The following is a 21,686-nucleotide window of genomic DNA, read 5'->3' on the forward strand; positions in this document are numbered from 1 at the left end:
CGCTTTCTTGTCTCCCGGTTCATCTGGAGAGTCGAAAACATGACCAAATTGGGTGCCGAGCTGATTAATTTGTTTGGGTGTTTGGGCATTTGAGTTGGTCATGGTCAATTTTTTTGTGTTTTCTGCTACTTTTTCCTTTTTTAAATTTTCTTTGTTTTGTGTATGTGTTTGTCTTGCTGTCGGTCACCCCTCTTGAGAGATATGACCAAGGTAGATAGATAGATTGAAGATTCTATCTCATTTTTAGATAAAATGCTCAAATTATGTCCACATGACTCTCATCTTCACCCGGATCTCCTTCTTATATCAAGTGTATACTCTACTGGATCACTAACACCTATCGTCTATCTCATTAAAAGACAATACCCAGTACCCAACATAGCATTACTGATTTTTCCAATTGAAAAAAAACACACCTTTCTCAGCAATCCTCGACCTTATCAGCACCGCCTCTTCTTCCACGCACTCAATACAAACACTCCTGCCTTAGCGCACCCACCGGATCCCCCAGTGGATCACCGCCGCCTCCTCCTCTCCACACTCTCAATGACAAGTCACTCATCCTCGTCCGCTCGCTGGAGGTTCCGACGGATCTCCTGAAGGTGGGCTCGTTTTGGAACGGGATCAACATCTCGGACTTTGAGCAGGTGAGCAATGGTATGCTGACCTCCTCCCCTCATTTTGTTGAAGCATGTGCGTCGCAGTGCGTGTATGTGTGCGAAGGCGCTCTGCATCTCCTGACGGACGCAGTGCACTAAAGCACAAGTACAAGCGTGAGGATGCGGTTTACGAGCATCGGAATTACAAGATATGTCGATAAGAAGCAGTGAGTATGCACTGTGAGCGACACTTTGATAAATGACGCCGTTTGCATGCATGCGTCGGGAACACTTGCTGACGTTGAACTGCACACGAGCAGCCGAGGCGCCGACGTAACGATGTACGAGCTCAGTGGCTCACTTGTATGTCGTTTGACCTCACAAGAGCTGCAGCAAGTGATGAATCTGTCCGGCGTAGATGCTGATCTCATTAGTAAACCGGCGGGCTGCCTGCGCCCTCATCATAGCAACAGCTCCGTCTCATGATGCCAGCGGACATGGCCCTGAATACACAAACAAAACAAAACAAAACAGATTCTTTTCCATGGACCTGTTGCGTGAAGAGCGAGATACCCCACCCGGAGACCCACCTGTACTTGCTGGTACCTTAATTCGACACAATTTAATTTATATTAGACCAAATCACCAAGAGGTTGTTTTGTTATACAAAGAAAACCTGCCTTGCATGGCATGACTCTGCTATTGGTGTGTGTGTGAGTGAATGGGTAAAGTGTGAAGTGCATTGTAAAGTGCTTTGGAGGTCAGGTCCTCTTTGACTGGTTAAAGCGCTATATAATTGTACAGTGTTCTCGTTTACCTAGACGCATTATTTTTGCTGGGGACGCATCGTGTCAAATCAACGTGCGTCCCTGGGACGCAACTTTTTTGACACGAAATTGTCATTATCATTTTTTAACAAAGATTTACCGCACTCCAAACTTTTCATGAGGCAGATCCGCCATTGTTGTTTTGGTCTCGCGGTTCGAGTTTTTGTCTGAACGCCGATCTCCGGTTCGAGTTGTGTAGTGAAAGTCCGTTTCTTTTTAGAGAACCGGCTTTTCCGGCTCAACTCATTAAAGAGAGCCGGCTCTCAAACGGCTCACTTGCTTAGATTATTATATTACGAATTATTATGTTGTATAAAGAAGTTAAGAAAAAAAGGAAGTATAAAAGGAGAAAATGAAAAAAGACAGGTTTGTGGTGATCCCTTTTAATCAGTATATTACCAACAATAATTTAATGCAGAAAATGAATTAATAATTTGAATAAGAATACTTAATTATATTTGCATGTATTTTTTCCTTCTACAGTGAACGTCCAAGCGACTTCATTTTTGAACTTTTTTTTATAATAAACCTCATTCATGTAGAGCAACTCAGTGTCTCACAACAAAATGTTCATTAACAATATATATGATATAAGGAAACACATGTACAATATAACTTGTTAAACTACATAAATAAACATGTTTTTTTGGTATTTTGTAAGGGAAAATACGACAGTTTGTAAGGGCATGGAGCACACTACATTTTGGCGACCCATAGATCTCTGTTGGGACCCATAGATTTTTGAGCATGCGAGTCCCCAGGACCCATCACTTTTCAGAGGTAAAATGAACACTGATTGTAGTCCATTTACTATTTCCATTTACCATTCAAGTCAGTCATTTTAAAGCAAAAGAGCCGAATAAGCAGATGCTACACTTGGGATCCCAACACTGTTTTTTAGTACTTACGTCTTGATGAAAAATGATAGATATTAGTAGAACTGAAGCAAATGATCTGTTAATTGATGACTAATCAACTCAAATGAATGGATTCAAGTGCAAAAACAAAGGGTGCACGTCATGAACTGAAAGTCAGTCATGTTCACCACACAATGATTCCAAAATATGGTGGATGTTAACAATCATGAAAACTTCTACTTTTTAATAATACTATTAAAATCTGGGGGGAGTAACTAGGAAGCTAGAGTGGTCGTCTTGGAACCAAATAGGTCATTGGTTCGATTTCTGGGTCCTTTGAGTTGAATGACTTTCTTGTCTTAGTTAAAAGCCTCGCTGCAGCATTTTGTACCAGCTGAAGGCTCTTGATTTTGGACTTCGGGATACCGGAGAGTAGTGCATTACAATAGATAGATAGATAGATAGATAGATAGATACTTTATTCATCCCCGTAGGGAAATTCACACTTCCAGCAGTCTACCCCGTTGTTTATTAACAGATGAACATGATGCCCTAGGGGTGCTTGTAGCGGAGTGGATGACGTCACGCCGGTCCAAAAGTTCGACATCCCTGCGGCAGATGGAAAACTTTTCTTTGTGAAAATCCAGGGATACACCACCTCGTGTTAGCAAGTCCGCCTCCTCTCCGATTCCCCCCGGCTTTCGTGTCTCTGTTTAGCGGCGTTGAAGCCGGATTGCTCCGGGTAGTTCCGGGTGGCTACACGTTAGCGTCCGGAATGCTAAACGTGAGCCACGTTTCCGCAAAACACAGCAACTGCGCTCCCTGTGGGCTTCGATGTTTTCCACCAGCACTCGATGATCTTATTTGGTCGTGAGTTCGCATTTACCATGATTACGGATGGTACCGAAGACTTATAACGCCGCTAGCCGCTTCGCTAGCTCCGGTTCTTCTTCCACGATAGGCCCCTTCATCACGCCGGCACGAGAATTCTTCAGGGCAAGGAGTTGAAATTCCTTGAATACATGCATTTTTTGTGCGCTAAAACCCATGTCCATAGGATAGAAGTAATCCATAGTGTAGTTGTCAAAACGGGAAGAAAAAACACCGAAGATAGGAGCAGACAATAAAACAATAGGGCAGCTGCTGGAAAAGGCAGCCGCTCGTGGCAGCGCCGCTTTGATGAAAGCAATAATCGAGACAGGAGGTAAAAAACGTGTGAATTATTCGCATCCGACTGCATAGGGCGAATTTTAGCAATGTTGCGAAGATGGAAAAAACTGTTTTAGTAATATTCTTCACGTGTGTTTGACAGGACAGATCAAGGTCAAATATGACACCTAAATTTTTCACTGAGTCACTCTGGGTGATATTACATTTGTCAATGTTCAGAGCAGTTTTTGAGAACAAGTCACATAATTTAGATGGACCAATAACTAGCATTTCGTTTTTTTTCAGAGTCAAGGCGCAAGAAGTTGAGTGACATCCATTCTTTTATCTCAATGAGGCAGGCCTCCAAATTTCCACAGTTTACTGTGGCAGATTCCTCCATCGGAAGATATAGTTAAGTGTCATCTGCGTCGCAATGAAAACTGATATTATACTGCGAATAATATCACCTATTGGAAGCATGTAAATGCTGAAAAGAAGGGGGGCAAGCACTGAACCCTGCGGAACACCACAGGTAACACTAAAGGGCTCAGATGTCATTTCACCATATTTAACACAGTGCGTCCTTTGTGAGAGGTAGGATCTGAACCATAAGACGACGGTTCCCGAGAGACCAATCCATTTTTCCAACCGTTCTAGTAAGATTTTATGGTCCACACTGTCAAAGGCAGCCCTAAAGTCCAGCAGCAGCAAGAGTGATGAAGCGCCAGACTCCATTGCCAGTAGAAGATCATTGGTTACCTTCATCAGGGCTGTCTCAGTAGAGTGGTTAGCCCTGAATCCTGATTGCATAGATTCAAAAAGATTGTTCTCGGATAGAAAATCATTCAGCTGCTATTATAGATGAATTTCATATCCATTTATAAGCCACTGATATCGATTTTATCCAACAAAGTTAAATCTCGAGGATCTTTCTAGTATAAAAATAAGAAAAGAAAGATCTCAAGGAACCTTGCCTTAAACCTAAAATAAATCTCCTATTATTTACACTTTTCAATATGTTAAGTCAATTTTTGCTGCACAACAACAAGTAAAACATCAATTATATGGAGATTCTTCTTCTTCTTCTAATTTTCCTTTTCCTGTCCCAACAGCCTTGTGTTTTTTTGGATTAATCGTAACGAAAATGCTGCCGGGTAAGGCCTGAGCACCATGACAAGTGGCCAGGACCCTTGGGTCACGTTGACCCCCGCAGAATTTGCCCTCTTGCAAGAATATACGCAGTGTAAGTATTTGATATGTTTTTTTTTTTTGTGCATATTATTTTGAAATTGTTTGATTTAGTCGTATTTTCTACTAAAACAGTACGATCGTATTCAGATAAATCATTCAACTTTCCTGTAGCGTAATACACTGTTGTCTACCCTGCTTTTAAACATGCTGTGCCTTTAAAAAAAATGTAATGATGTCACTGTGTTTCCTTTTGTTGGAATTTAAAGTATAAAAATGTACCGTTTACCAAATTGTTCGAATTAGTTATCTGACCCCATTAACCAAACACGATCTAAATTCATCCAACAATTATGCACGCTCGTTTTGAGAGAGAAAATGACCAGCCAATTCCATATGGGGGCGGGTTGTTAATTATTCCTAACAGCAGATCTAAGTGTATCCCACAGGAGACGACCCCCATCTGAGTTGTCCCGGATCATTTATACATTTCAACAAACAAATCAAAGACATCCTACTATTCCCCTATTGGCCATGTGTCATCTTCAGCTAACTTTCGCTTTCTCTTATTGGTTCTCTTCTCCCTGCATGATGCCGTGTCGACTCCTCCCATGGGCGTGCCAATGCAGTTGTTTTGTACCCAAATATCTCTAATCGTCCTGCGTCAGCACACCCAGGCATCCTGTTATCAGAAGTGTCCTAGACAAAACATCTGCCATTTATGCATTCCACACAGCCTGCCCTGAACTTTTATTGTACATTGAATTAAAGCACAGTCAGTAAATATCTTTATTACATTAAACTAAATACATGTAACTTGTAGTCAATCGTATAAAATCCTCTATAGTCAAATGTATGAAATCCTTTACTTTTCACTGTTCTTGTCATGTTCAATTTTGCGTAAGTTGTGACAAGAGTGCTACAGGATGTCAAGGACTCTGCTTCAACTCTTTTGTCGTACAGAATGAAATGTATAAGTACGCTATCTCATCTATGTGATTTATTTTCTAGGAAAAAAGAAGTTCTGCCTCGGCGACATTTAAGATATGTTAGTATTGTCATGAACTAGAACAGGATCAGGACCCAAACGAGTGACGTTCCCACACAAGCCTTTTCTTTTATGGGAAATGGGGAGTCATGCCTGTTAGGCAGCAGTCTGGCGTGAAATGATAGGAAGCCAGAGGCCGACGAGATCGATACCAATTGCCCGAGTAGATATCGGACAAATGGGGTTGATACCGGACAGGACGGACAGACAGGAGTGATAATGAAACAGGATATCGAAAATAAACAGGACAAAAATAGAAGGGAACGAAAACTGAGGAGAGAATAATAAACAGGACAAAAATAAACGGGAACAACACCGGACTGAAAATACCAACAGGAAAACAGGACCGAGTCAGAACCCACGTCTTGCGGGGCAAAGGTTCGTTTACGGACTGACAAAGGAAAAATAAGAGCACTGAGCTTAAATAGACGGAAAGCCAATCCGTCAATGAGCTGCAGCTGGCGCCACTCGGGCCGGGCCTATTGGGCGCCATGGCAACCGTGACAAGTATTCAGTGTACCCTTTTGGATTTTCTGTCTAAAATGTCCTTGGAGATATCATGTGGCCTATTTAAGGGGCCGGCAACTCAGAATTTAAAGCGCAAAACCCCCCACAAAAAACAAAATCAAATAGGTCTGGAGCTACAAAGAAATAAAATTTTAATTTGGAAAAAATTCATAAAAGAAATGGTGATTCGTATGTAAAAGTTAGTCATTTAATATTAAATACATGCACATTTCCCTTCCCCATAATTTCCCATTTTTAAACATATCTAAAAAATATTTAAGAAATACTAGGGTAGCACTAAAGAGCTCCAGGGGCCGCAGATTGCCGACTCCCGGCCTAGTTGATTTAAAGGTATGACCTACATTTCCACATACCGGTATATTTAAAGGGCCATTGTGTATCATTTATTGCTTTCTATAGGTGAAAAAAATGTAATTGATTAAAAAAACTATTCATTTGAATTACAGTACGTAAAAATGTTCAAAACTACCATACAAATAGGAGAGCAAAAACGTGGTCGGGGTCAGAAACGGGTCGTAAGCCGGAACGGGAGAGCAACACGGTCGGAATCAAAAACGGGTCGTGAGTCGGGACGGGAGAGCAGACGTGGTCGGGATTAAGACAGGTCGTAGCCGGAGACAAACGGGAGCAAAAACGGGACAGGCGAGAGTCAGGGTCAAAAAAGGCTTGCCTTGTATCAACAGAGGTTTGCAGACGGACTGACAACAGGAAAGTGACAGGTCTGGGTTTAAATAGTGACAGGGAGCCAATCAGATAGCCCGCACTGGTGGGCACAGGTGATTCCCATCGGTAATCATGACACAGTGTCCCTTCAAATTAAAAAAAAAATACATATCTATATTATATATTCACATATCCATATGTTAAGTTCTAGGGGTAGATAGTGGATTTATTTATTTTGCAAGGTTTAGTTACTCATTGTTGACAGTTATGTATTTGAATAGCTTACGGAGGAGCAAAGGTGCATGACCAGAATATACAAAGTTCTAGTTCAAAAAAGTTTTCATTACTTGCTTTAAGAGTCTTCAGAATGTATTTTTCTCTCATAAAACTCTTTTGTTTTTGTTTCAATTATAATCGATAGAAAAGCACAACAAACAGAGCTCAATTGAATTTCAGGGCTCCCCTGTCACGTTTTCTGTGTTTTCTAATTTCCTCCTGTAATAACGTGCACCGCGATGCTGATGATTTTGGCACTGAGTTGGAAACGGTGAAGCATTTAAAGGGACAGTGTGTAATATTTTGTGGCTCCGAGTGGTACCAAAAACTTTCATTCAGGTAAATAAAAATACATTGATTTGAATTCTCGGGAAAAATACATAAACTATCATACTACTGTTTTACATCCATCCATTATCTGCACCACTTATCCTCAGTAGGGTCGCGGGGGTCCTGGAGCCCATCCCAGCTATCTTTGGGAAGTGGGCAGGGGACACCCTGAACTGGTTGCCAGCCAATCACAGGGCACACAGACACTGACAACCAATCACTCGCTCATTCACACCTAGGGACAATTTGGACCGGCCAATTAACCTGACGTGCATGTTTTTGGAATGTGGGAAGAAACTGGACTGCCTGAAGGGAACCCACGTAGGCACAGGGAGAACATGCAAACTCCACACAGGAAGGTTCAATCTCATGACTGTGTCACACACGCGCTAACCACTGCGCCATACTACTGTTATTTTTTATGTATATATATATATATATATATATATATATATATATATATATATATATATTAAAAAAAAACACAGGTAAAGAATTTTAGGATTCTTTTGCAAAGTGGAATCCCTACCTAGAATTTGCTGCCATGTTTGTTTAGCATCTTGCTGCTACGCTGTGCTCCGCGGCACTGTTTTTTTTGTACGCCTTAGACGAGCTATGTCCAATGTCCGGCCCTGGGGCAAGTTACGGCCTAGGATAAAAATTGGACTGGCACGCGGCCTCTGTCAAAAAATTTATAATATGTGGCCCGCCAGTAATGTTAATTTCAGTATAGAATAATTAAAAAGAAATACAATTTTTTTTTTTGGTTTAAATCACCATTTCACCAAATGATGGCAGTAGCCCTTTGGACACCTTGCTCTTGGCTTTCTGTGTTAAACTTTCCCCTATCCCATTTCCGACATGGCAACTGTAAATAAAAAAGGAAAGCCGACTGTGAGGGCCTCCGCTTCCAGGACAAGTGGAATCCCAAACAACTGCGTCTGCCTAATTTGCCAAGAAACTGTGACTGTTTTCAAAGAATATAACATCAAGAGGCACTACCAGACAGAACATGGCTTACAACTCGCTTCTGACCCTGACCACAATTTTGCTCTCCTGTCCCGGCTACTGACCCGTTTTTCCGTTGCCGACACCGCCATCGCTCGACACGGAAAATCCACTTCCGCGTTCAGAGCTACCTGCTTCCCGCGTCCAGCAATCACCGGATCGTGGGCGCAACCCTTTCTCTTTCTTCCAATAAAACTTGTGAGAAACGCAACGCAAGTGGGTCCTGTCTCCAGTCTGGTCCTGACAAAAAAGGAACATTTTATTTTGAAAAATTATCATTTTTTGTACTTTACTATATATATATATATATATATATATATATATATATATATTTCTCAATTTGGTAACTGGAATTTTTAAGCTGAAGGCATTTAGTAAAGAGAAGAATTATACTATTGAAATAGGCAAACATTTTTGCTTCCAGAAAAAAAAAAGTAATATGTCTGTTTCTACTGTATTTTTATCAATTTTCGAAAAATAATTTTTGTGGTAAAAATATTTCCCACGGGATTGCGTACAACTCCCGATGTAGTGCTCAGGTGCATGCGGTATTCAAATATTTATCATTTCAAAGACCTCACGGCAAGATTAAAAGCAAGACCTAACAACACAAATGTCTGTCTTGTGCTCCAACAGCTGCAGTAGTTTCTAGAATATTCTTCACTTCCTGAGTGTGCGCGTTCACAACACACCATCATTCCTCCCAACAATGACTTAATGTGGCTTAAGTGCTGCTTTACTGCAACACAATCGGATCTGCAGAATGCGACATAAGCACGCTCCTCCATTACGGACTGTGTTGCCATGGCGCCCAGGAATGATGACAAGCTCTCCGGTGTGCTGCAATGAACATCTTGCATGGGATGTTGCCAGGGTTGGGTAGGGTTACTTTAACTTGATTACTTTCAATTACTTTTGGATTACTCCAATACCAAATATGCTAATAAAAGACAAAAGAAACTAAATATGAATAAAATTATGACTCACAATGTATGGTAAGCTTTCTCTCCTGGCTTTGATCTCTTTGATCTCTGGCAAAACAAACATAAAATGCGACAGAAACAAAATGAAAATGCCGTTCCATGTATTCCGTTACTCCCCAAGCCTGCACAAAATTTAGAAATGTTATTCATATTTAGTTTCTTTTGTCTTTTATTAGCATATTTGGTATTGGAGTCATCTAAAAGTAATTGAAAGTAATCAAGTTAAAGTAACCCTACCCAACCCTGGATGTTGCATTCAAGCGTCGGGCGCACTAATGCAGGGATCGGGAATCTATGGCTTGCGTCAAGTCACATTTATTTCTAAAGCCCTTGATCAGAAAATGTCTCAAAGGACTGCACAGGCCACAATGACCCCATCCCCTGATCTAAAACCAACATGCGGGCAAGGAAAACCTCAACATGAGGAAAATACACCTTGATGAGGTACTTCACAAGTAGTAATCCCCCTTCCAGGCTGCAATAGATGTTGCAACTGGGTAACCAGTACACACACATAGTGAACACCAATAACAAAAACAGGTAATATGTAAAACTGTCCAAAAAGTCCATGACATCAACAATCAGTTTCCTACCTACGTATCTATTTACCTACCTACCTACCCTGGTCATATCCCTCAAGTGGGGTGACCGCCAGCAAGACAAACACATACAAAAACAAAGAAAATAAACAGGATGGATAAATGGATGCAGACGTTAACATGCTACAGGTCCAGGCGCTGGTCCGCTAACTTATCTCGATACGTCTTTCTCCCTTATTTCACCACCAACCAGGCAGCCAAAAATGAATAGTATGAGGTGGGCATCAATCAAGCTGTAGAATAGAAGTCTTTCTTAAGTATACAATAAAAAACTTCCTTTGAGGTTGCAGATCTTATCTACGGAGGCAGAGCCTTCCACAGCACCAGGGCCTGAATGTAGAACGCTCTTGAGCCTAATTTCTTCTTGGCTCTTGGAGTCACCAGAAAACCAGCATTTTATGAGCAGGGGTTCCGTGCAGGGACGTAGGGGAAAATGAAATCAGAGAGATAGGAGTGGGCAAGTCCATGCAAACATTTGTATGTTAGTAAGAGAATCTTAAGGGAACCACGTTTATGGTTCAGAAACAAAACGGAACATGAGATGCTTCTGAAGCGTTCCAATTCCGATTCGCTCAAAGCCGAGCTTGCTGCGTGCATAGACAAAGCAGCGTACGTAATATAAGATGTTCAGTCCAGTCAGAGTGTCAAACCAACAGGCCCTGCTAAAGAATCTTTTATATATAATCTCATTAAATAATGTTTGTTTACTCTTGAGACACTTTATGATAAAAACTCACGGAACAAACTGCAAGCATCCAAAAACGCTAGTCAAGAACACAGAATAGTATGATTGGGTAAGCGGTGGAGGTGGGCCGAGCTATGCACACACAGCACGCTCCCCTCTCTCTCACGCACGCTTACTGTGCTAAAGGGAAATACATCCATAAATGTTTTGTTTGCAGTTTTTTGTGACAAAAAAACTCTGCTAGCACCTTGTTTTAAAACCATTATTTACAACAACCAAATCAAGGTCGAAATCAGCTTCAGGCAACTGTAGGAGGGAGACAAGTCTTAAGTGTTTTTTTATGTTTTATATGGCTCCTTAGGTCAAAAAGGTTTATGCTTTATCATGTACCGGTGTGTCTTTGATTTGCCGATAGACTCCAGCAAGAAGCTCAAAGACGTGTTGCAGGAGTTCCATGGCGATGGCGTGCTGGCCAAATACAATCCAGAGGAGGTGGGTGCTGTAAAAACATTAAAATGTGTCACTGCATACAGTGCCGTGAAAAGGTTTATGCCCCATTTTTTAAGCATAAATTCCAACCTGTCAGTAAAAGAGAATCACAGCAAGGCCCGAACCCCAATGTAATGATTGACATTTTAGGATTTTAGAATTCCCGGCTGGGTTTGGGCTCTACCCTAGGATATTACCTGTAGGCAAAATAACCAACAATATTACATCCTAAACAGAATAACATTCTTTATTGTAAGCATGCAGAATTAAAACAAATCCAGACAAACATTAAATAATTCGTTCTCACTTTTCCTAATCCTTCAAATTGTACATTTGACACAATGAGTAAGCTATAACCACTATGTCTCCTTTCCCCCCCACAGAAACAGGAAATCCTTACCCAGGTAAGGCTACAAAAATATGGATTGACTACGTTAAAATTGTTTGTTTTTTATCCATTGCATGTTTTGTTTGTGTTCAATCAGGAGATTGACTTTGAGGGCTTCAAGGTGTTCATGCAGACCTTCCTGGAGAGCGAGCTGCCACAAGAGTTCTGCCAGCATCTCTTCATGTCCTTCAGCAACAAGGACCATGCCAGCACGTCATTTGACAATAACCGGGTCTCTGGTAGCGTTGAAAATAGAGGTGGGCGGATTGACCCCAATATCGACATTATTGATAATGAGCGAGTTCTTGGATTGGATCGATACTATTGTCTTGGGATCGATACTTCATTCCTCCACCAATAATTTAAGTGTCTTGTTGACATTGCTATACAGCAGGGTCAGGAAAATCTGGTCCTCGTAGGCCACATGTCCTGCATGTTTTTCCAAGTTTTCCAATCACCAGGATTATTATTGTACAACTTGTTTTTGAGCTGATGAATTGAATAAGCTGAGTTGGAGAAGAGAAACCACCAAAATCATGCTGGACATGCGGCCCTCAAAGACCGGGTTACCAACCTCTGATTACACTTATTTGTATATTCCTTGCATTGCTGCTTTTGTCTCTGATGTTCTCTTGAATTTTGTTGTGAAACAGTTGCAATAGGAGTATTTCTATTTAGACTAGGACCAAGCTGAGGAAAGAGAGTGTTTGAGTTGTGAGGAGGGAGAGGTGTATTTGGAGGGTAATCAGGACAAGTGACACCAGGTGGGGCCTGGAAAATGGAACCAGGATTTGAGTGGCCTGGTAGCAGGGGTGGCCAACCTGGTCCTTAAGAGCTGCATGTCCTGCACATTTTTGGAGTTTCTCTGCTCCAATACGGGAAATTCCAATTACCTGGTTCATTATTAAGATCCTACACAGCTTGAAGAGAAACCTCCAAAACATGCAGGACATGCGGCTTTCGAGGACCGGGTTGGCCACCCCTTTACAAAGGCAAAGACAAGTGAGAGGTAGAGAGAAACCAAACCTGAGTGCAGGACTGTGACATTCACTATCAAAATATTATCCACATTCGAATCTATAGTCAGATGCTATAGTCACTTCACCAATGTCAAGCCTCCCCACCGACATGAAAGGCGTCCCAGTCGCAGGTTTGACTTTATGTACCCCGTGGTGGTCTCTGCAGGGCTCAAGCTGATCAAAAGCAACTCCACGCCCCTGAGGACGAGCGCCCCGAGCGCCCCGCCTGTCCCACCAGGCCCGCCCAGCACAGTACGGCTCAAAGACATCGTGTGCTACCTGTCGCTGCTGGAAGGGGGACGGCCCGAGGACAAGCTGGAGTGTGAGTGGGGACATTTTAGCATTCAGATACAAGGTTTTCATTTGCTTTGACCTAAAATACTATGAGGTTTATGTGGGCATATGTTCAGAAAATTAAAACCCAAATATAACCGTAGTCAAGCTAAATCATGGGTCACCAAACTGGTGCCTGCGGTCACCAGGTAGCCCCTAAAAAGCTCCCGGTTTGGTTCTGAGAATAGCTCAATACTGATGGGTCATGGCAATTCTGGAACTAGAACTTTGTATATTCTGGTCATGCACCTTTGCTCCTCCGTAACCTATTACGTCAGAAGTATTACAACAGAAATACTTCAAAAATACAACAGCAAGTTTTAAAATTCTACTATTGAAATGCAACAAAAGTACTAAAAAGGAAATCTACAGTAATACTGTTCTAAAAAATACAACAAAAATACCACAGAAATACCATAAAATATTTCTAAAGTAATACTACATAAATACGAAAATCATAAATGCACTGTAAGAACATACTAGCATGGAATTACTAAAAAAACTGCAGAAAAACTACCAAAATACAAGGAAAATAACCCTACTGTAATACTAACCAAAAACTATAGAACTTCAACAAAAATCCGACCCAAGAAATACTAAAAAAATACAACTAAAACAATATTGTACTTCAAAATTAAATATCAAATGAAGTGCTTAGAACATTGCTTTTATTGTATTGTAATGATCTATTTCAAACAAAATACAACATGTAAATATCTGTATGTATATATATTCATAAAGTTGCTTAAAGCCCCATAAAGACTTAAATTGACCCTGACTGCAACACATTATAAGGATTATTGAAGCTGTTGTGGACGTTTGCAGATTGTATAAGTATATGGCGCCCTCTTCTGGTCAAATAATGAGGAACTACAATTAGTTTATTCTGTTGCCTGCTATCAAGCAGTTAAATCATGTTTTTAAATTTATATTCTAACACATGTTTATATTTTTACACTAACAAGTCATAGTGTTATTTCCACAGTCTGCTTATTTCTATTTTATCGTGATTATTTAAAATACGGCTTTATCAGAACTGTCGTAAAAGCTGATGACGTTTGCAAATTTCTAGTTAACATTATTAACGTATTTCTAAAACTTTGAGGTGAGTAAATTATTTCTTCGAATATATATATTTTTTCGTTTGAATCGATGTTCGTGCGAAATATGAAACAAATTGATTAATGTACATGTATTTGAGGCTCCCTTGTGATGTGAACGATTAGGTGCCTTCATGGTGGATATTTTCAACCACTTCTAGTTTTATTTCGGATTTTCTTGGGATATGTGTTTTTTAAAATAAATAATGTATTTCAAGTTATATTACTTCACTAAAGGAAGGTTTAAAAACACATTTTCTTTATATTCTTTATAAAGAGACATCGAGTATTATTTAGCGCCTACTACTAGTAGTAAAAACACAACATCCATTTAATGAATATTGATTTTCAATAATAAGCACCAAATCATGAACTATCATATAAATACTCATTTAAAAAAATATTTGTCCAATAAATTAGTATTTTTTTGACATAACACGGGGCTCACCTAAAGGATGAATATCCACCATCTTGCTGCCAAGAGTACCCCCAAAACCTTGTGTTTTAAATATCGTTAATTTTAAAGGGACAGTGTGTATTATTTGACCAAGAGTTCAGCAATTACATTTAGTGTAGTGCAACTGAAACCATTGCTAAACATCACAAGGAAAGAATACAAACTATATAGACTCAAAGTGGCCAACCTGCGCAATTTTATTATTTCATAGAAGCAAGATGGCGGACAGTTATGTTAGCTCCCTCTGAGTGAGTCTTATTATTATGTAAAATGTAATAAATTAAACACATTCAAAGATAGTTCATTTATTTTGTTTATTATTTAAATCAATGTTGTTTATCTTTAATGGATTACCTTTATGAATTCTGGAAGGCGCTTAATAATATATACTGTCCCTTTAAGTTATGTATTCAGTGTTTTCCATGCGTTGTGATTCATACAATGACATATTAGCATTTTCCTAGAGGATAAAACTATCCATCCATCCATTATCTGCACCGCTTATCCTCTGTAGGGTCACGGGGGTGCTGGAGCCCATCCCAGCTATCTTCTGGCAGTGGGCAGGGGACACCCTGTACTGGTTGCCAGCCAAACGCAGGGCACACAGGGACAGACAACTCGCTCGCTCATTCACACTTAGGGACAATTTGGATCGGAGTATAAAACTAAGCGCCTCATAAACTTTTAAATTATAATATTGAATAGAAATGGTCCAGTTGGAATTCCTGACCATGAAGTGTCACTTAAACCAGGGGTCAGCAATACGAGGCTGTGGAGCCAAATGTGGCTCTTCGGTGCTCTGAAATGGCTATATGACACTTTTTCCCAAAAATGCTTGATAATGGGAAAATATATAGTTCCTGTAGGAGGACAAACCCTCTTAAAATATACTTAATATATATATGCAGTATGTGTGGCATTCCTTATAAATTTCATATAAAGCTTTTAATTTTTTGCTTTTTCAACTTTTTGGGTTGCCAACTCCTGTTTTAAACCGTAAAAATGCTGTGTTTTAGCGCCCAGTTCCCATATCAGGTATTAAGTAATGAGAGTAAATTTCAATATTGTCCTGATTACTGATGTGACTCAGCTGTGCCCGCTCATTTGGCGCCAACTGCCGCGGGTTCTGTCAGTATTTGAACTCAGTCCTGTCAATCGCCTGTTGTCAGTCCGTCTGCAAACATCAGTGTATACTAGGCAAACCTTTTTCCGACCCTGACTCCCACTTGTCCCGTTTTTGCTCCCGTCTGTCTCCGGCTACGACCCTTTTTGATCCCGACCACGTCTGCTCTCCCGTCCCGACTTACGACCCGTTTTTGATCCCGACCACGTCTGCTCTCCCGTCCCGGCTTACGACCCGTGCCTGACCCCGACCACATTTTTGCTCTCCTGTCCTGGCTGTCGACCTGTTTTTCGGTCCTTGACACCGCTATAGCTCGCTACGGAAGATCCACTTCCGTGTTGGGATCACAATCTGAGTGACTTGCTTACCACGCCTAGCGAACACCGGATCGTGGGCGCAGCCCTTCCTCTTTCCTTTAATAAAACTTGTGGTAAACGTCACGCAAGTGGGTCCTGTTTCTGTTCTGGTCCTGACAAATATAATTCAATTTTTTTCCCTCAGAAAATACACAACTTAAAAACCTAACATTTTTAATTTATTCAAAAGCTTTAATTGTTTTTTTAATGCGAGCTGTCACGAGGTGTCAGACAGACCAAAATGCAGGACGCAAGCAGAGGTAAAACAGGGATGTGATCAACTCCAACAGGGAAGGCGTTTATATAACTAACAAAAAGTGTGAGTGTAGGACTGGAACTGGTGAAGAGGGAGTCTTGAGAGGGAGACTTAATTGGTCTTGGGATGGCGAAAATCTTGAAAGGGAAATTTGGGAGTTGCTTTTAAAAGAATGCTGGAGTGGTAGATCTTGGGACGAGGAGGGAACAGAAGAAAATGGTCTTGGAGGGGAGGCTTAAAAGTTTGGAATGTTAGATTTGGGAGTAGCTTTTAAAAGATGGCTGGAGTGGTAGATCTTAGGACGAGAAGGGAACTGAAGAAGATGGTCTGGGAGGGGAAGATATACATGTTAAAAGGTAGATTTAGGAGTAGTTTTTGAAAGATGGCTGGAGTGGTAGATCTTGGGACGAGAAGGGAACTGAACAAGATGGTATGGGAGGGGAAGCTTGTAATTTTGAAAAAGAGATTTGGGAGTAGCTTTTAAAAGATGGCTGGAGTGGTAGTTCTTGAGATGAGGAGGGAACTGAAGAAAGTGTTCTAGGAGGGGAAGCTAGACATTTTGAAAGGGAGATTTGGGAGTAGCTTTTAAAAGATGGCTGGAGTTGTAGATCTTGGGACAAGGAGAGAACCGAAGAATATGGTCTGGGAGGGGAAGTTTATAATTTTGAAAAGGGAGATTCAGGAGTAGCTTTTAAAAAATGGCTGGAGTGGTAGATCTTGGGACTAGGAGGGAACTGAAGAAAGTGGTCTAGGAGGGGAAGCTAGAAAATTTGAAAGGGAGATTTGGGAGTAGCTTTAAAAAGACTGCTTGGGGTGGAAGATCCTGGGACAAGGAGGAAACTGAAGAATAAGAAGGTTTAGCTGAAGATCTTGTTGTCTTGGGGAGTGAATGTCTTCAGGTATCAAACGATTCAACAACGTGTTGTGGGAGGCTAGAGTATTTATGGTAGAGATGGCCAATTTTCTGATTGGAACCACCTTGGGATCACATTGGGGGACTTGAAATGGGTTAATACTGCCATCTATGGACAAGGAGAGCGACTGCAAGCGCCAAACAATGACCCTGCTACTTTTAAGGCCAAATGTGTATGCCTACAATGACTTTCTTGTATGAGACGTCAGTTCGTATTTCCTCGGAGGTCGGACTAAGAAAGCGACTATTATATGTGGATGTTATGGGGCCTCCCACGATGACGCATACCAAATCCGCCATGAGGCTCATGTTGTTATTTCTGTCGCCTTCCTCTAAGGTGACGACCGCATTAATAATTGCAAGTATCTTGTGTAACGTTTATGGCGCTACAATTTCATTTTTCCTCTTCTCCACACAGTTATGTTTCGCCTGTACGACACCGATGGAAACGGCTCTTTGGACAGCTCGGTAAAATATTTTTATATCATTTTTGTTTTTGTTATCTGTTGTTACGAATGTAACATGCTTTTGCATTTGCAGCTAGCAAATCAAGCTAGCTTGCGGTTGTCTGAATGAGTAGAGTATTTATGCATCGGCGTCCTGTGATTTGTATTTCTCCTAAAATGGAATTTGATTTATAGTACCGTAGACTCTTTCTATTTGTATTCATTATCTGCTCGATTGCATTATTATTCATTTTGCATATTTTTATTTTTCAGTAACACAGGAAAAATTATGAAAAATAATGAATAAAATTATGTATATAATATATATATGTAAATCTCATTATTTTATTCTTTTTTTAATTGAAATGGGCAAATTCTTACTTTGTATGTAATATGGAAGAAAATAAGAATCATCAATATGAGAAAAAAAAGACTTGCACCCCCCCCCCAAAAAAAAAATGCAGTATTTGTTTACTATTTATGTATTTTATTAATCGTTAATTGCATTTTTCTTATTCCGGTTGTCTTTAGTATTGGGTTTGAAAAAGGATTTTTCTTAAAAAAAAAACATACATTTGGCATCAAATTGTTATTTTTTATTAATTATCTGCCCAACTGCATTACTTTTAATTTTAAATATTTGTATTGGTCACTAACACAGAAAAAATAATGAATCAAATTTTATAAAAATATGTATACATACATACTGATCATTATTTTATTCTTTAATCAAATGGGAAAAGTCTTATTTTGTATGTAATATGGCAGATTATAGGAATCCTCAATATGAGATAAAAAGACTTGCCCCCCAAAATAAGTGCTGTATTTATTTACTATGTATTTTATTAATTGTTCATCGTATTTCTCTAAATCTGGTTGTCTTTAATATTGCATTTAAAGAAGTATTTTCATTTAATAACTCGCAATTGTGGCATCACATTGTTAATTTTCATTATCTTTCCAATTGCATTAATAATGATGATTATTTTGTTTTATTTTCAGTGCTGTTGAAAATAATGGATTAAATTTCATTATCATTATTCAATTTTTTATTCAAATAGGGAAAAATATATTTTAGTGCGCGATGTGGCAGATTATTATACTTAAAGAATTTGCTATTCTTATTTTACTGAAAAATAATAAAATACAAATAAGGAGTAAATAATCTTTAAATTGAGAAAAAATTGCATCAAGTGCAGTATTTACTGTATTTGTCTTTGTTTTCAAGATTATTTGTATTTGTGTGTCTCTGAGTTATGTTTTCTTTAATATTGGATTTAAATGTGACAAAAAACAAAACAATTGCGGCATCATATTGCTATTTTTTTAAAGTAATTGCTCTATTTGTGAATTATGCTCATATACTTTATACACAGTTTATTTTAATTATAAAAAAATGTACATAAAGTCATTCTAAATTCCAACAACAATTATGCAAATTATGTACAGAGTTTTTGAAGGGAGGTTTTTTTTTACCCACTGTTAAAAGCTTTCACGGATAGATTTTGTCATTTCAAGATGAAGGCTCTTTGTTTATGTCCATAGTTTGAATGAATGAATGAAAACTTTTATATATTATAAAATAAAAACAGGACAAAAACAATGACTCAACAACGAAAATAATGTTAACATGTTTTCGAAAAGGGGTAGTAAGAAGCAGACGCTTATTATCCCTACCCCTTCATCTTCCCTATTAATTACATTTTACAGATAGCTCCTCTTTTGTCTAATGTTTCAGAATATTATAATATTACATAGGTCGGATATCAATAATTATAGTGATAACAAAAGTCACATATTTTATACACTAATCATCGTAGTACCCATCTATTAACGTTATAATGCTACGTGTCACTAATTATCATTGTGACACCAATAGTAACAATAACAACAAAGTTAACTATAGTTGTAAACACAGTATTTCCAGTCTCTCGTAATACTCATACCCCATTTTCTTCGTCTCTGTATTCTGCCAGTAATGTTTTTTTGTATTTATATTGGAACACGTTAATAGTTGGACATTGTTTGATCTCGTCTTGTAAATTGTTCCGAAGTTTGACTCCACACACAGACACACACATACCGTAAATTCCGGACTATAAGCCGCTACTTTTTCCCCAAATTTTCAACCCTGCGGCCTATTCAGAGATGCAGCTAATTTATGTAATTTTTTCAACGGTCGCCAGCGGCGCTCGAGTATAAAAGGTAAGATTTAGACCGGTGGAATATACAGTGCATCCGGAAAGTATTCACAGCGCTTCAATTTTTCCACATTTTGTTATGTTACAGCCTCATTCCAAATTGTATTAATTTAATCTCTTATCTCAAAATTCTACACAAAATACTCCATTATGACAATGTGAAAACGTTTTTTTTTTTTTACTTTTTTTGAATTTATTAAAAATAGAAAACTAAGAAATCACATTGACATAAGTATTCACAGCCTTTGCCATGAAGCTCAAAATTGAGCTCAGGTGCATCTTTTTTCCACTGATCATCCTTGAGAGCTTTCTACAGCTTAATTGGAGTCCACCTGCAGTAAATTCAGTTGATTGGACATGATTTGGAAAGGCACACACCTGTCTATATAAGGTCCCACAGTTGAGTGTGCATGTCAGAGCACAAACACCAAGCATGAAGTCAAAAGAACGGTCTGTAGACCTGCGAGACAGGATTGTCTTGAGGCACAAATCTGGGGAAGGATACAGAAAAATTTCTGCTGCTTTGAAGGTCCCAATGACACAGTGGCCTCCATTATTCGTAAATGGAAGACATTTGGAACCACCAGGACTCTTCCTATAGCTGGCCGGCCTTCTAAACTGAGCGATCGGGCAAGAAGGGCCTTATCAGGGAGGTGACCAAGAACCCGATGGTCACTCTGTCAGACCTCCAGCGTTCCTCTGTGGAGAGAGGAGAGCCTTCCAGAAGGACAACCATATCTGCAGCAATCCACCAATCAGGCCTGTATGGTAGAGTGGCCAGACGAAAGCCACTTCTTAGTAAAAGGAACATGGAAGCCCGTCTGGAATTTGCCAAAAAGCACCTGAATGACTCTCAGACTATGAGAAACAAAATTCTCTGGTCTGATGAGACTAAGATTGAACTCTTTGGTGTGAATGCCAGGCGCCATGTTTGGAGGAAACCAGGCACCGCTCATCACCAGGCCAATACCATCGCTACAGTGAAGCATGGTGGTGGCAGCATCATGCTGTGGGGATGTTTTTCAGCAGCAGGAACTGGCAGACTAGTCAGGATAGAAGGAAAAATGAATGCAGCAATATATAGAGATATCGTGGATGAAAACCTGCTCCAGAGCGCTCTTGACCTCAGGCTGAGGCGAAGGTCCATTTTTCAGCAGGACAACGACCCAAAGCACTCAGCCAAGATCTCAAAAGATTGGCTTCAGAACCACTCCGTGAATGTCCTGGAGTGGCCCAGCCAGAGTCCAGACTTGAATCCGATCGAACATTTCTGGAGAGATCTGAAAATGGCTGTGCACAAACGTCTCCCATCCAACCTGATTGAGCTTGAGACTTATTGCAAAGAAGAATGGGCAAAACTGCTTAAAGATAGGTGTGCTAAACTTGTGGGATCATATTCAAAAAGACTTGAGGCTGTATTTGCTGCCAAAGGTGGATCAACAAAGTATTAAGCAAAGGCTGTGAATACTTATGTAAATGTGATTTCTTAATTTTCTATTTTTTAATAAATTAAAAAAAAAAGTAAAAAAAAAAATTTTTCACATTGTCATAATGGAGTATTTTGTGTAGAATTTTGAGATAAGAGATTAAATTAATACAATTTGGAATGAGGCTGTAACATAACAAAATGTGGAAAAAGTGAAGCGCTGTGAATACTTTCCGGATGCACTGTATGCGCCGAGGAAGATCACAACTTCTGAGCATAAACCTACCTTCATCGTGCAAATTGCGCAAAAAAAGGCTCATAACGCAGCTTCCAGCTAAAGAACAAACGGGCATGTTGCTGGGATGTATTAAGTAAGGGAGCGTGGGACGACGTCATCATGATTAAGTTTCTTTCCGATATTGAGAGAACCAACTTAGAT

General features: G+C 39.7%; 1 protein-coding gene across 4 annotated transcripts in view; it reads left to right on the top strand.

Moving 5' to 3' along the window:
* Positions 1–520: 520 nt before the first annotated feature.
* dgkb (diacylglycerol kinase, beta) overlaps positions 521–21,686 on the top strand; it is a 157,354-nt gene continuing 136,188 nt past the window's right edge. For 2 of the 4 annotated variants that reach the window (XM_088327481.1, XM_088327477.1), the window contains exons 1-7: positions 575–657; positions 4,545–4,675; positions 11,156–11,232; positions 11,613–11,633; positions 11,715–11,874; positions 12,803–12,958; positions 17,593–17,642. In XM_088327481.1, the coding sequence (XP_088183607.1) occupies positions 4,603–4,675; positions 11,156–11,232; positions 11,613–11,633; positions 11,715–11,874; positions 12,803–12,958; positions 17,593–17,642 (537 nt within the window). In that variant the 5' untranslated portion in view covers positions 575–657; positions 4,545–4,602. Of the gene's footprint in view, positions 658–3,738; positions 3,844–4,544; positions 4,676–11,155; positions 11,233–11,612; positions 11,634–11,714; positions 11,875–12,802; positions 12,959–17,592; positions 17,643–21,686 lie in introns of all 4 variants that reach the window. The other 2 variants (XM_088327480.1, XM_088327479.1) reach the window with 2 other exon arrangements.

This window comes from Urocampus carinirostris, chromosome 2 (genome assembly GCF_059441175.1).
Source record: "Urocampus carinirostris isolate Australia breed hairy pipefish chromosome 2, RoL_Ucar_1.0, whole genome shotgun sequence".
Lineage (NCBI taxonomy): Eukaryota > Metazoa > Chordata > Actinopteri > Syngnathiformes > Syngnathidae > Urocampus > Urocampus carinirostris.